Source organism: Vanessa tameamea, chromosome 3, assembly GCF_037043105.1.
Source record: "Vanessa tameamea isolate UH-Manoa-2023 chromosome 3, ilVanTame1 primary haplotype, whole genome shotgun sequence".
Lineage (NCBI taxonomy): Eukaryota > Metazoa > Arthropoda > Insecta > Lepidoptera > Nymphalidae > Vanessa > Vanessa tameamea.
In genome coordinates, this window is record NC_087311.1 from 5,070,001 (window position 1) to 5,087,198 (window position 17,198).

General features: G+C 32.1%; 1 protein-coding gene across 7 annotated transcripts in view; it reads right to left on the reverse strand.

The window, feature by feature from the left end:
• Positions 1 to 3,888: 3,888 nt before the first annotated feature.
• The window catches only part of LOC113397435 (proton channel OtopLc-like), a 59,399-nt gene continuing 46,089 nt past the window's right edge, over positions 3,889 to 17,198 (reverse strand). For all 7 annotated transcript variants that reach the window (XM_026635766.2, XM_026635767.2, XM_026635764.2 and 4 more), the window contains 6 exons: positions 16,509 to 16,626; positions 15,695 to 15,803; positions 13,139 to 13,318; positions 10,897 to 11,057; positions 10,450 to 10,612; positions 3,889 to 7,062 (listed from right to left, as the gene is read on the reverse strand). In XM_026635766.2, the coding sequence (XP_026491551.1) occupies positions 6,056 to 7,062; positions 10,450 to 10,612; positions 10,897 to 11,057; positions 13,139 to 13,318; positions 15,695 to 15,803; positions 16,509 to 16,626 (1,738 nt within the window). In that variant the 3' untranslated portion in view covers positions 3,889 to 6,055. The remainder of the gene's footprint in view (positions 7,063 to 10,449; positions 10,613 to 10,896; positions 11,058 to 13,138; positions 13,319 to 15,694; positions 15,804 to 16,508; positions 16,627 to 17,198) is intronic.

Below are 17,198 nucleotides of genomic sequence, written 5' to 3' on the forward strand. Positions count from 1 at the left end.
TGAAATTTTGGAAGAATACTAGCAGCATTTTCTATGGGCGAAAAACAAACCAACCATTAAGTCATCAGTGGTTAAACCAATTTATGAAATCAAATAGCAATATATAAAAAAATATAAGTAAATAGATTTATATAAGTAAAAAAAAAGTATATAAAATAATGAAAGAGATGACCAACGTTACCAATTATAGTTTTTGTAAAACTGTTTATTTTCATTAAGAATATTATTACGAGAAAAATATTGTGATGTCCTACAAGTCTTTATGTGAATGTAAGAGAAAAAAAAAACATTATAGATACTTAAATAACTTTTGCTTATCATTACGTTCAACACTATATATTAACTTCAAGATAAGATCCCAATGACACCATTAGCAGTCCTTTTCTTGTAATAGGGTATTACTTAAGAGTTTTATTATTAAGATTTCAGGATTAGTTATTTTTATAAGCTTAAGCGGAAAACATACATTTTAATTGTCTTGATAAAATCGCTATTACTGAGAATTTCGCATAAGCGTATGCACAAGCTATATTATAGTAATTGTTTGTATCGAAGCAATATAAAGAGTAGTTGAATAAAGTTTTCAGTAGATTTTCTATAAGAAGAAACTCGAAACTCACCGCAGAACACGGGCGTTAAATGTTATAATGTGATATTCGACATTGACTATAATAATTATAAAATTGGTAAGTTACATGTATGAAAATGGCGTATCATAAGTCGATTATCAATGTTAAAATTCAAGTGAGATACAAAGTGAATTCTTACAGAATATCCGAGCTGAATTTTAAAATCAATTTAAAAAAAAATATGAATTTTATATATTTCATTTATGATATTAAATAGACTCTTAAACAATTTTTGAAATGATAATTTATATAATGACTAGCTGTTACCCGCAGTTTCGCTGGCTAAAATTTTAAGTTAATTTATAAATATGAATATATTTATAAATTAACTTAAAATTTTAAGTTAATGTAAGACCTCTTTGTATACCACGTTGGTGTGTATTTCAGCCCTTAGGGTAGATTATTCAGAAACGCTTAAATGCGAATCAACACATTTTTAATCGATAGCCCAAAAATAAAATTTCTAACTTTAAAATGACGGACTTCCAGACTAACCTGTATACGGAATGTTAACCGAATTTCCCTCCTTAGGCGTAAAATATCCAGAAACGCTTAAATGCGAATCAATGTATTTTTAATCGGTAGCCCAAAAATAAAATTACATGCTTCTAACTTCAAAAATGACGCACTATATAAAAATGTTAACCCTTATTAAACCCCTTATAGGTGTAATATGCAGAAACGCTTAAATACGTATCAACTCACTTTTAATCAGTATCCCAAAAAATATGTTTCATGTTTTTAACTTAAAAAAATGACGGACTTCCAGACTAATCTATATAAGAAATGTCAACCCCTATTAAACCCCTTAGAGGTAGAATGTCTATAAACACATAAATACGAATTTAATCAATTTTAATCAGTATCGCAAAAACTTTCAACCCTTATTTCACCCCTTAGTGTTTGATTATCTAGAAACGCTTATATATGTATCTAGTAATTTTTAATCAGTATCCCAAATATAAAGTTTCATCTTTCTTTCTTAAAAAATGAAGGACTTCTATACAAACTTTCAACCCTTATTTCACCCGTTAGGGGTAGAATATGCAGAAACGCTTAAATGTTTATGTACTTATTTTAAATCATTATCCTAAAAATAAAGTATTAAGTTTCCAACTTAAAAATAACGGACTTCCATACAAAGTTCAACCCCTATTTCACCCCTTTAGTGGTAGAATTTCCAAAGTCCCGTCCTTAGTTGGTGTCATGATATGTTAGTTTATAAGTGTACAGCCTAAAATATAAGTTCTAAGCTTCTAGTTCTAAAAATGACAATACTTTCAACAATTTACAACCCCCATTTATCCCTTTACAGCACTTTTACCAAATAAAAAGTAACTCTAGACTATTTGTGTACCAAATTTCATTTAAATCGGTCCAGTAGTTTGGGCGTGAAAGCGAGACAGACAGACAGAGTTACTTTCGCATTTATAATATTAGTATGGATGATGGTGACGAATCCCCTCCTATTTCAGCTACAGTGGCCATTCTCAAGGGAGACCAGACTTCTGCACGGAATATATTTTATTAATTAAGTGCGTATGCAAGCAGAAGTGTCTCTATTCTCCCTCACTCTCATAATCCAATTCCAACGCAACCAGGACGAGTTCGAGTGCAGGACCAACATATTTACGTTATTTCCAAGACGCGGGATCTGAGTACTTTTCGACGGAAATCTAGTGACTCAAAAACAAAAAGAAACCGAACGAAAATATTTTAATTATTTTCAAAAGTAAAGAAAAAGAGGATTATATAGATTATATTATATATACATTCGGGACAAATATCCCGTGATCTTGTATATAGTCATGTTGAACGCGACCAAGTTCTTGTAATATTAAATAAAGCTTTATATCTTAACAGAAACCAATTTCTACGTTCATTATAAGATTAGACTACACCTCATACATGAAATATTTTAAAATGATAACCACTGCCCATATACAACGGCGCCATAAGAAACTTGAACCATTACTTACTTGCCCAATACGACACCATTTTTTTTTTTATGGCCCTTATACCTATAGTTATAATGGCTTACTCATCCTTCATACCAGAACACAACACCTCTAAGTATTGCTGCTTGACGGTAGAATAAATGATGAGTGGGTGGTATCTACACAGAGGCGCTTGCACAAAGTCCTACCATTAAGTAAAGTACCACCAAGTATACCCTTGGATACTGCTTATCTAGCTAACGTACATTGTATTAAATCTTTCATTTTTACAATGGAAGATTTAATACATTATGTACGTTACAATTTTTACAAGGACTTACCAAAGTCCCTTTCTTGCAGCCAGTTTGTACTCTGAGATAATACTGGTACGAGCCACTTTTTTTCCGCAAAACCGCACGACTGCATCGTTGTGGTTTGAAGGGTTAGCGTTCCAGTGCAATTGCTAACAAGGGATATATATTCTTATTTCCCAAAGTTACACATGGCGTTGTAAGAATAAGTCAATATTTCTTACAGCACCAATGTAAATAAAAAGTTGATCAGCGTTTCAGAATCTGGATATCATTCTAAATTCTGAAATCTCTTTCTAAACTATTTAGAAATATAATTGGATTTGAAATGTAAAACACGATTTCGAGATAATTTCAAGAAAGTTTATTTGCTTGTAAACGTTAAACATCCAAGAAGATATTCTTACAGCTATCCACAATATCGACTAAACAAATAAATAGTATACAAATATATAATCGAAAACCTTTACTCTAGTATCACTATCACTTTAAACTAAATAGTTTGAGAATATTTAATAATACAAATTTCGGACTTAAATATAAAAGTTATAACACATTATTTGGTGAATTTTGGAAAAATAAATTAAATTTTTAATACAAATTTTAATCAAACTAAAAATTTAAACTTAGTTGATTTAATAATAATAGCCATATAATATGCGATATATATTTTACAACATAAGACATTCTCGTATCTTAATGTTCGCTGTGTTGCATATAAAACAAAAAAAAAGATTAATAATTAAATTTAAACTTCGTAAAATAACAAAAATATGAAACTTAATAATATAGCCTTGCATAGTATTTACGAAATTTACATTAAATACCAAAATGCATTCATTTAATATTAAACATAGTCTATATAATATCTGCGTGAGTATTTTTGTAATACAATACAAGTTATAACTGTACTTTATTTGTGTTGACCAAGAATCCAATATAATTAATTTCATTGTCATCTAATTTTTATATTTCTTTCGAGTTAATAAATAAATCTTATTATATTTATAAATAAATAAATACAGATACTAGATCTGGCTATTGGTTTATTTCTTATAATATAACTGTTAAACATCATCGGAAATGCTTATAATAAATAAAACGCCACATCAACGCGTTGCAATCTTAAGCAATAAAATATTGTTTTTTGCAAATGAATGCTTTTTAAATAAATAATTATCAAAATTCATTTAAAGCTGTTTTATTATAGTATAAGAACATCTCTTAGTGATATTTCCTCGTTTAAAAACTAAGTTATTATAGCATTTTGTTATGCTTGTAAATTATAAAAATTCTTACAAATAAACTACAAATATATTATTAATAACTTTTTCCACTAAATATACTATTGTACGGCTGTTGTCGATAAATATTATAAAAAGTTAAAAGAAATGCGAGTAAAAGTTATTATTTGCCTTAAACGCCAGAAAGCTAAATATTATACAAGAAAATTGAGCAATATATATGTTAGAGCATATTTTAGTTCAAATTTATGTATATGTTTAAAAAATTTGGTAATAAGTATATCCATCAATAAATCCATGGCTCTCTTTCATCTTCAAATAAAAATCAGTATCGATCATAAATTATATTAACATCGCTTTATTTATATGAATACACATATAAAAAAAACATTGATATTTATTAATTATGATTATAGTTTTGACTAATATATTTTTTAATAAACGCTTAAAATTATATAAGCAATCATTCGAGGTTATATTTTTAAATCAGAACTAAATCCAACAACGCTAACGAGACACATCTGTTAAAGTGCGAACAAATTGTTGAATTAAATTGGACTTTAAAAGAATTGAAGATCTATGAAAGAAAACTGAGTCATTAATTTATCTTGATTAATTCATATTAGCCAAGTACTAATAATTTTTCAAGACATAACTGTTTTAGAATTACCAAATTTGGAACCAACCGTCGACTGACCTATGAATTCCTGAATAATTTCACGTTGAATATAAAATATATAAAAGCAAACTGGACGAACTAATTGAGACTATTCGCTATAAAATTGGTGTTTCTAATTTATCAAAAAATGTCACGTAACCATACTATTTCATAAGCTCCGATATTTCCTACAGATTATATAAAACTTGGTGTCACTTTCCGCCTAACTACTGGGTCCATTCGAGCAGGTATTGCTACGACTTTATAAATTTATCCAAAATACTGACACTACATTTATATCGCAAAAATATCGCTACAAAATCTTCAAAATCTATCTGATCAGACCGAACGCGCCAATCGATTGATTATAAAAATCACTACATTTACTTTTAATCAAAAGCCTTCGAAAAAATATTATTAGGTCGATATTATTGTTCCCACTGTACCTAATAAAAGTTATTCGCGTGTGTCCTTTTAAAATATCTTACAGTTGAAATAAATACATTTGAAATTATATTTGTTGTGATATTTATTACAGTTTTTTGAGTGCAATATGAATTTAATATTATAAGCTATAAACAAGGACACAAGCATAATGCGTTAGTTATATTTGACAAAACAATTATAAAGCAAAGATGAAAGTTAAAATATGTGAAGGTGATTTATAAAATAACCTATTGGAAGACTCTTTATTTGAAACGTGAATGCATGAATATAAATGTTACACAGATAATCTGCAATGTATGTGGAATGTGAAGATATCTAAATATACGTCTCTACACTAATTATTCTAAGTTTACCTAAATAGTGTGACAAAATGAACACAAGGATTTCATTACTCCTCTACTAATAACGATAAAAATGGAGAAAACAACATCAAAAACATTAAGCGCTAAAAGTAATATAATTAATCCAACCCGTCTAATTGAGAAATACTGCATCAATTATCAACATACATCCGCTAAGTTAGTTAAAGCGTTTCATAGAGCTACAAATAAATAACACATTAAAATATCTAAATACAATAACTTAACATTATAGCAGTCAACTTCAGAACAAATACAAGCGCTAGTTTAAGTGCACACCATGTATAAATAAATGATGTACGTTTTCATCTCAAGGTAGTTAATATTTAATACTCTTACACGACTTTATTCCTATACAAATATCTATATACTTTATGGCACTAACATCTATCTACGCCACTTGTCTACGTTCAGTGTCATAGTTCAGATCAAAAGTAAAATGATTCGATGCAAATCTTTGGCGCCGTTCGCTACATGTAAGCGGGTTTCATTTTGTACGCCCGTTTCCATATTTCACACAAGCACACCGTTGAGTGGAATCGGTAAAATATCGCCAGAGGCATCGAAACGTGCGTTATGATCGTCCATGCCCAGAGGCCGTAGAAATGCAATTGAACAGGATGTGACTCTGCCCTAGATTTCTCCAAAGTATTAATAGCCCACATTGCCAAGTTGGTCACGAGTAGGAACGTAACAATTTCCCTTCCTGGCTTTTTGCGTAATTGCTCCGGAGTTTTTGCGGATCTTCGACTGGCATCCAATATAAACATCGTCTGACACGTAGTTTGGACCAATGACGATAAAGCCGTTATCAATATAAGTATTGTATTTTTTTCGATTGTAAAATGTCCCCCAATGATCGTGAACGTTCCATAAATGAACATTCCGGTTTGAGCTCCGACGAGGAGGATGTTGTCAAGTTCCAAATTCCTGTTTCCATCGTACTTCAGGTTCCGAACGCATACCATTCCTGCTAAGCTGGCAAATGTCGTCATTGCGTATAAAACCAGTTCGCAAACATTTACTTCAACCACCGCTAATGTAGCATATTCTTTTCTTGAAATAAGAACGAAGAACAAAATGAGCGATATAATTGTAAGAACTAATACTAAAATTCCAAAAAATAAACCTTTATGAGCTCTAGCGCAGTCGACGCTGTATAAATGAGGTGATTTCTTGTAAGCCAATCCTTCTAACAGACGAGCTTTGGCTATGGCTTCTGCAACATCTTTCGATGGATACTTAGATATATTTTTCCACATAACGTATAGTATGGCTGCGCAGATGAGAGAATATTCGATAGTGCACGGAAAAAGGAACGGCGAGGCGTCTTGAACTAATGAGCCCATGATATTCGTTCGACGGCATTCGAAAATATGATGAGGTCCTTTCAGTCCTCGAGGTACTCGCAAATGCGCTGCTGCCGGATGAGAAGGAGGAACTTCAGTCGCCAACGATGCAAATGCCTTTTGAAATGCTGAAAATATATAAAAAGTAATCGTTTAAATAAAATATCTCCAATTACACTAATCTTACAAAAAATTATGCAAATAATTATTTTAATAATTATTTTTTAAGTTAAGAAAGGTTCTAATATATTGTTTTTTTTTTAATGAATAAAATAGGAAAGCCTGATCAGAGACACCGAATGACTTATAATGCAGAAAATTTATTTCATATCTTCATGTAAAACATTAAAATATTAAAAAATGCTGATATAAACTTTACATTTATAGATGTAGATTACAGCACTTTAGCTATTAGAAATATTTTTCAAGCAATAACATAGACCCCGTTAGGAATTAGGAGTATCTATTATCGATCTCGAAACTCACGCAAGAATTTAGGCCAGAATTCCATTTGAGGTCAACATTGACAAGAACGCTATCAACTTTGTTCAGTAACATGCCTAACCATAACAATGGTTTCCACAAATTAAAATCATTTATTTTATTCTTAAACAAGAAAACTCGTAACAAATTTCATTAAAACGTTGTACCTACATAGTTAATAAGGTGGGTCAAACAGAAATAAATTGAAACAAAGGTTCGCGTGAAGGAAAATTACTCGGTAGGGGTAGTGCATAAAAAATGAGGTTAGCCTGTTTATGGAAACGTTAAGCGTACTGTGTTAGCGGTTTAAAATTGTTAACTGGGCTTACATAAGTGGAACTCTGTAATTGGTCAGATTTGATTCTGATAAAAAAAGAGCCCGTAAAGAGCTTTTTTATGATAACTTTTGCGCATAAACACATTGCATTATTTACTTTTTATGTTCCACTAAAAAAACCGAAAGCTATCTGTTTTTTGTACAAAATAATAAAATAAGTATAAATTTATTTTTCGAGACTGTACACATATAATACGTTTTTCTTTATTGTACAAGTTATCTCAGGGCAACATAAAATAGCTTATAAATTGCAGGAACTAACAAATCGAATCATCGAAGCGGACTCTGCGACGTCACTACGTTATACAACAGCGTTCAATCATAATTAATTCAATTAACAGAACACAAAGGAAATAAACGAAATAAGCGTGAGATGTATAATATTGTCACAGGATATTATATTTGCGTGACTACTGTCCGTTCTATCAACAATTTTGTACTCAGCGTTTCGACAGTAGTAATTAATTATGATAACTCGAATTTACTTTTTACGCTGTTTTTAACAATAATTGGTAATTCTATTTATTTGAATTAGCGTTTGTATTATTGTTGGAATTGACATATTTGACTTTTTCATTGATAGTGCTTTGTTTGATTGAAACTACCACAGTAGTTTCGTAATATCTAAACTAATATTTCAAAGCTGAATGTTTGTTCGTGATTCCGAATTTCGTGAATGATATGAATATATTTTGAATCAGATAGGTTGTTTATTTATAATACGCTACGACGACAACGACGGGAACGACGCAACCCTTAAGCATACATACATAAATGTCAATCAGCCAAACTGTGATTGTGTAATTATCGAGATCCACTTGGTTATAATTATATCCATATTTTTACATAACAAGTAAACTTATTACGTGTATGAAACAGTCATGTATGAAAATGGGAACGTTACCATGACTGGGCTAACGCATCGGCGTCTCGGTATGTAAAGACCAGCGCATTTAGAAAGGAATATAGCTCTACCTCTAGGTCCTTCAAAAACGTGATTGCTAAGGCGAAGACGGAAAGAAATATTCATAAGTCGAGTGGACCCGATGGCATCCCTCCAATCGTGCTACGGACTTGTGCTCCCAAGTTGGCGCCGGTCTTAACGCGTCTTTTCCGGCAATCCTATGCATTCGGCGTCGTCCCGAACTCCTGGAAGACTGCTTTGGTGCATCCGATCCCTAAAAAGGGCAACCGTCCCGTCCAACTATAGGCCTATAGCCATCACCTCCTTGTTCTCCAAGGTAATGGAGTCCATTATAAACTGCCAGCTCCTGCGGTACCTAGAGGAGAACCAGCTGATTAGCGACCGCCAGTACGGTTTCCGTCGGGGTCGCTCAGCCGGTGATCTTCTAGTTTACCTTACTCATAGATGGGCGGAAGCAGTTGAGAGCAAGGGGGAGGCATTAGCAGCCAGTTTGGACATAGCGAAGGCCTTCGATCGCGTGTGGCACAAAGCGCTTCTTGCGAAGCTTTCTTCCTATGGGCTTCCCGGGATATTATGCAATTGGATTACCAGCTTCTTGGCAGATCGGAGCATCAAGATCGTTGTCGACGGTGCATGCTCCGACCAAAAATTCGTCAATGCTGGTGTTCCACAAGGCTGCGTTCTATCACCCACTCTGTTTCTTCTGCATATCAATGATTTGTTGCAAATCAGTAACATTCACTGCTATACAGACGACAGTACCGTAGACACCTCATACACCGTGCTAATATTTCTCGGGAAAACGTCGAAGAAAACCGGAACAAACTTGTGTCTGAAATCGAGTCTTCGTTAAACAAAGTCTCGAATTGGGGCCGGCTAAACCTAGTCCACTTCAACCCCAAAAAGACGCAAGTTTGCGCGTTAACCGCCAAAAAAACACCATTCATCGTATCTCCACGATTTGAGAACATTCCGATAGCCGCCACAGCTAGTATTGGAATACTTGGCGTTGATATTTCGAGCCTCGTTCAGTTCCGCGGTCAATTGGAAGGCAAAGCCAAATTGGCATCAAAAAAGCTCGGTGTGCTCAGCAAGGCAAGAAAGTATTTCACGTCGGCACATCGCCTAAGACTATACAAGGCGCAAATTCAGCCTCACATGGAATACTGCTCTCACCTCTGGGCGGGTGCTCCCCAGTACCAGCTCCTTCCATTTGACCGTATCCAACGTAGAGCCGCTCGAATTATCGACGATCAAGCCCTTTCTGATCGGCTCAATCCTTTGGCTCTGCGTAGAGATGTTGGATCACTCTGCATCTTCTACCGAATCTTCCACGGGGAATATTCCGAGGAATTGTTTAGATTAATCCCGGCAACTGAATTTCACCTTCGGAAATCTCGTCATAATTCTAAATTTCACTCGCAACACCTAGATTTCCGAAAATCCACAACAGCGCGATTTTTAAGACTCTGCCTCGCACAACCACTCTGTGGAATCAGCTTTCGCCGGCGGTTTTTCCGAACCGATACGACTTGGGAACCTTCAAAAAAAGAGTGTACTCCTTCCTAAAAGGCCGGCAACGCACCTGCAACCCTCCTGGTGTTGCAGATGTCCATGGGCGGTGGTAATCACTTTCCATCAGGTGAGCCTCCTGCTCGTTTGCCCAAAATAACATAAAAAAAAAACCAATGTAATGCTATATAATTCGTTCTGTATATTAGGTTTGTGGTGGTAAGAGTTCTAACAAAGTGATGGGTAAAATAAACTTACCAAGGCGATGGGAGATGCCAATTGTTTTGTTCTCAGGGTCGTAAAATGTCAGTATTTCGTGTTTTGTTTCTTGAACAAGTACGTTGAGCCACACGCTAAGGTTGGTGCCCACCATGTGCATGAGACCAAAGCGGGCCACTATCTTATGTTTGTATACTTTCATCTGAAAAATATTTATATACCAAATTAGACAATAATAAAGATTTTGCTCCATTTAATAAAATAGATATACTCTAGAATAGTAGATTGTGTCAATACATTTATCAGTTACCAGCTGAGGTGTCAGCTGACTCAAAAAGTTGTACGCTTTGACCAATTACCAAGTCGTTTTGTCATTTTATAATTATTATTACAATTTTTTTTAATTTGGTTGTTTTTGGAACATATATTATAAAAGAAATAAATTAAAAAAAAGTATTCTCGTTTAATAATGCAACTTTTTCTAACCTCATTGTTGAGAAAGATGAAGTACATCTGTATAAAGATGAAGGCCATTCGCGTGGCGGGCGTCAGAGCTAGCAGAACATTGTGGCAATTTGTATTCCTCTCCAGTTCCCAATACTGCCCAAACTCCAGACCCGAGTAAATCATTGAACCGATGCCGAATGCTATTAAACAAAAAAAAAAAACAAATAAAAAAATATTTTGCAAATTCTAAATACCCAAAAGTTACATTCTAAATAGGTATATATCAATTTATATGTGAAAACGGATACACAGCAATGTATTTATAAGTATTCCATAATTAGAATGAAAATCTAAAATTATTAATATATCACGTAGACAAGCATTTAAAATGGTCCTTCGAACCTGATAAAGTTAACTTTAATAGATGGCTTGTTTGTGAGTTAAAGACTCATAAATAACTGTAAATAGACTATACGGGTTGGCTCAAGATAACATCATCTAACTTTTCTGTAATCCTGAGAGATTGAATAATTCATATAAGACAAGTCGCAGAGATAAAATCTCTTAATACTTAAGTATATTAAACGTAACACACATACGTCAGCACCTCAACACCAATACATTTATTATTCTAAGCGTAGACAACTGAATAAAAAGTTGAATTGCAAACATTGTTTTATCTCTTTTAGAATTCTCTTACAGTTCCAGTGCCAGGAGTTAAAAAGAAAATAAGCAAACGGCCTTTCTGAGCATCCACTTAGCCTACTTTGTAAAGGTATAATAATGAAACGTAGAGAACCATAACAGCAAAATGAAAAATAATACTCTACACAATGCGAATTGTTATTCCTACTACTAACACAGTTATTTTCCATTCAAAGTTAAAGAAGAAAACTTTTTTGTTCACATAAAAATGTAGACATGAAAGAAACCAAGGAATTCTTAATAATAATCAGTCCAGTTGAAAACAAAACACAACTGTTTTAACTACAATTTATTTTTTTTATTAAAGGGACAATTACGACTTTACTTATGAACATTGCTTAGCACGTGTTTAATTAATTGATTTAGCTTTTTCTGTCACCAAGCGTACAAGTAATACTTGCTGACTTCCAGGCAGGATATATTATATACATATGTATATAATTGTATTTAACTACCATAACTTTTTATTATAAACGTTAAAAAAGAGTAACTACTGAGTTCTTCTTGGTAAAATCTACATTCCGAACCGGTTGTAGATTCCTTCATTGCCTCAGTTTGTAAAATGACGATTCAAAAGTGCTTGAAAAAGCCTACTTGAATAAAATATATCTTAATTTGATTGATTTGACATTTGAAACAAGAATACTATTGTTTAACTAATTATCCCTGAAACTAAATTTAAAAGAGAACCGATAGCCTACGACAAGAAACATCTTTGCATTCTAAAGACATCACATTCGGCGAAGTTACGATGTTGCAGATAAAATAATTATTTGAAAATTGTTGTTGTGACTTTATATTAAAAAGGATTCTTTAAAATGTATATATTTAAAGATCATCAGTAACCTATATTTAGTAAATGTTCTGTTTCTGTTTATTTTTACGGCATTGTTTCGATTTGTTCCAAAGTCACGTCAGGTCGTTAATTACTAATAAAGTTATTAAATAAATTCGCAGATTTCGTATTGTTAAAAGTTATTTTTTAACTCTCCATTTATTTTAAAATAAATGAAAAACCATTACTTTTCTTATCAAGGCTTGTAAAAAAATTTACTTGAAAATTTTAAGCTGTAACTTCTGAAGATCATTTTAAATTTTATTTATTTTACGTTCTTGAATTAATGTTTTCAGGCAGTGAAATGTTTATACATATTTAATATTAACATTTATTTTCCTTACTTACTCGTAATTTACGCGTGTGAACGTATTCATAAAATATTAAACGTAATCTACCGACACATTCGGCGAAGAGCAGATGTTAACAAGTTAAGTTAAAAAACATACTTAATATTGATACAAATATTTTATTATTTTATATAAAAATATTTAGCGTATAAGTTATTTAGCGTATAACTTGCAGGCCAATAAGCAACGCTGGTTTTAGGTAGAAGAAGGCTAAACCGCGATTCATTGCTGTTAATGTTACTAGAGTAACCTATTAAAATAAGATTTTAAGAAAAGTATTACAACAAAATTTCAAGGTAGAAAAACGCTAGATTTTTATACTTTCTTCCAATTATAGCTTAAAACTTTTATTGGATAATTTATGTTACTACTTTTAAGATTTATTACTTACCAACTGCACCCATCCTCAAATAGAAACTACCATAGTGATGTGTGCGTGTGGCGAGGGCGAATCCCAGCGACAACCGCTTAGCGGCTAGCTGCGGTTGCATATGCGTGGCTGTGGTATTGCTGCGCTCCGTCCGGGATGAACACGAGTCTGATTCCGATGGAGATGAACTCGAATCTGATTCTGAATTAAATAGTTTTTATTTAATTTTAAGCTATATTAATATATTAACGAATAAAATAAATTTTATTGAGTATTTATTGCCATTCCCCCTTATATACCCATTTTACCTATGTTTGTATCAAGTGAATTTCAAATTGCTAGGCGTATGTAGTGTTGATCTATAGGGAGAGTAATCGTAATAATAATCTTAACAAAGTTCGAGTACAAGTCAACCACCAACTAAAATTAGGAAAAAAAAATATGTAACTATATATTATAGTTTAGATGTCAATGTAAATCATTTCATAAATAAATTATAAAATATATTAAATACTCTTTTGTAGAGAGGTAGAGAGTCTATGATCTTTTAAATTTAGAATTTTTATTTCATACAATTTTAAAAATACAAATTCACAGTTTTAAGGATTACGTTATTCTCAATATAAGAAGTCGATAATGGATATGGTTTTTTAAGTATTATCTCAAAAACAAGCCATTAAATTATATTTTAATGAATAATATTTTATTTTCTATCAAACTCAAGACCAAAAAAATAGAATTACAATTGTATCACCACTTGAACACGTATTTATCTACTTGTTAGTCAAGAGCCATTCATTATTTTGGATTTAGAAATTCATATTTTGTTTCAAATTATTTTATTGAATTCCTTTATAAGGAAAAGAGATTATTTAGACGCAAATACCACTTGAAACGATGAATATATTAAAATACGTTTGCTCAGGTAGACGAAAACGTCAGAAAAGAATATAATAATCTTTTGTCTCATGTCAACGCTTTGTTCTGCCAGAAACAGCTTACTACAAAGCGGATTGAAATTTTTCCGTCTGCAAATTTTTTTTTACATAAACAATTCATACACTCATATACGATTTTACTTACATACGTTTTTTCAGAGATTTTAAAATCGATATTTTTATTAACATCACATAAACTATTCAATAAATTGTATTATACTAGTTTTCGATCGCGTGTTAGGTGGGGGGGGAGCGTTAGGTTATTATTTATCGTATTTTATCGAATTCGGTTTAGTGGCTTAGCGGCATATGCATTACAGAAAGACAGAGTTACTTGAGTTGAGTTGGATGAAATTCTGTCCGCGAATGGATTGTTTTATTCATGAGAAAAGTATTTCATCGGGCTTAAGGGTGGAAAAAATATTGGAAAATAAGGACATAGAAAATACAAGTAGCTTAAATTTCAAACGCATAATTGAATTGACGAACCGTCAAAGATATTTATGATTGATAATACAATATTTAAAAATAATATATAATTTGTGATCTTGAAAAGTAACGGCCTGTAAACAGGTGACAGACACATGCCGGTGTCCTCACGAAAATTTCCTTCAACGTCGAGCACAAGATGAATTACAAACACAAATTAAGTACATGAAAATTCAGTGGTGTTACAATGGTATGAAAACCCAGGCAAGATTTGTATACACACTTACTTTTTGAGCAATATAGTATACGCAAATAGTTAAAAGAATATAATATCACGTAATTTTTGTGTGTAGTCTGTACTGTGCTGTTTTATCCAAATAGCAGACACAATAGCTAAACAATAACCATAAATCGCATATGATATACAGGACAGAGACAGGATTAAAATGAAATTCGAGGCATGTAAAAAAATGTGTTGTATTTATTCTCATATAGTTTAGACAATATTCACGTTAACGACGATTTGATAATTTAAACTCACATCTAAAGCTTTAGATACTGGTCTGCAAGATAATTTTGTAAGAATCGCTTAATCACCAAGCAACGCTTATTTCTTTTTAAAATCTCCGAGCTCGTAAGAGGTAATTAGTGAGTCGCCTTCAAAAAATAAGATTTTCGTTAGTCTTAATTTTGGGCTTTGTAAAATTTACTTTATCAAGATACGGTTAATCATCCTTAAAATGAGTTTGTTAGCTTTAACTTTAACTCTGAATAAAATACATATATATTCTGATTATCAGAATAATAATCAGAGATCTTCATTATTATTTTAATTTGTTAAACAAATAACTCGAAATCATTCTCTTTGTACAAAGTGTCAAACGCTCGCTGAACATGTTTACTATCTTAACGAAGTGCATTTCAAATTAATATCCGAGCAAGTATATTTAAGCCGTTAAGCCCAAAACAATCACGAGCCGAAATACACATATAGTCTTCCTATAATAAATAATTAAACAATACTAATTATTCAGTAATAAAAGATACTTAATTAATTTAACAACAACTACAATTGCATAGATAACAAGTACATTTAGTACATAATGAGATTCAAATACATTTGAATTTCTTTTGAAATTCAAAAGAGGATTCTTTGTATTTGAAAAATATTCAACAAAAAATGATGCGTACATGAAATAAAACAACTCACTAGCAACAACAGCGGTGTCAGCTGCGGATCGCGACCTGTCCCGGAGCAGTGCTGCGTACATGTATAGAAGGAACACCATACTGCCGATATACAGGTACAAATAAAAACCCTGCCGACAAAATTAAACATTTGTATCTGCATCTAAACAATACATAGAATGTATTTGTTTTATTAAACAAGGAAAACTTATAGATAGTAGATATAGACAAATATAGTTACATAAAAGTTTTTATTAATAATATCTGATATCAAAAAATATTTATATAGAAAAAAATATATACATAAATCATATTCATAAGCATTAAAAATAAACAAGAGCACCAACTTTACATAACTATTTAAAACTAGGGAAAAATAAAATATGGCTGGTGAATTTAATTTAGCTGGACCTAATGAGATAATGAATACGCTGCCTATAATTTGATAGAGGTGCGTACGATTATCAGTTGTTTTTTTCTAGACACGCTGTATATATTTGTTTGTAATTAATCTCGAGGAAGAAAACGCCGGAGGTTTATTTATACCATTACGTAGGTTATATGGTGATAAAGAGATGCCAGTAAATGATTATCCACTAATCCAATTCAAGATCGTTTTTAGTAGAAGAAAACAGATTTTATTTAACTTTTATTATGTTTAGATATTCACTATAAGTTTTTCTAAATCAACTGTAATAAATGCGATCTAATCAGCTTTTTAACATTAATTTCAAAATAAAATAAGATAAGAAAAATTTAGAATATATTTTTCATCGGCAATGCCTGTCATCGTGGCCATTTAATAGGATTGTATTTTTGATTACCATAAAACTTACCTCATAAAAAGATGGTGGTATGTATGTTGAGATCACTTCGGCCATTGGAAACGCAACGCCCATTACAACCAAGAGTTTCCCATACAACGCCGAAAGTGTCGTCGCGAGTGCATCCCCTCTGTCAAAAAGACATGAAATTTAAAATAAAAAAATGTATGTATTATACACTTATAAATTAGGGTAGGGAAGGGGGAATAGGCATTCCATGGAGAACATACATACTTACTTTTTCATCAATATAATTAATTATAAATACTAAATATCTAATGATAGATTATAAATACAATGCAATTTATTATTGTAATTATTTATTATTCATTTCTCGTGCTCGGCGGTGAAGGACCTTGTACTTAGTGGATGAGAATCTGCCACGTGTAACCACTAACCCACATTGGAGCAGTATGGTGGAGTAAGCTCCAAATCTTGTCCTCAAAAGGGAGAGCAGGTCTTTGCCCAGCAGTGTTACACATAATATGTTAAAAAATAAACTACTTTAATTCTAATATATGTACGTGATACACATAGGAAACTAGATACAATTTGCTTTTAGAATAGAATTAATTCGGTTGCTCTGTTTATTGAAATTAGTTAATTAAATTCGAAGTACAACAATCAACAGAGACTGTATATTATTGTATTTCGAATAGCATGCTCTACTATACGCACTGCCGTAATGGTCAGAGTCATTAC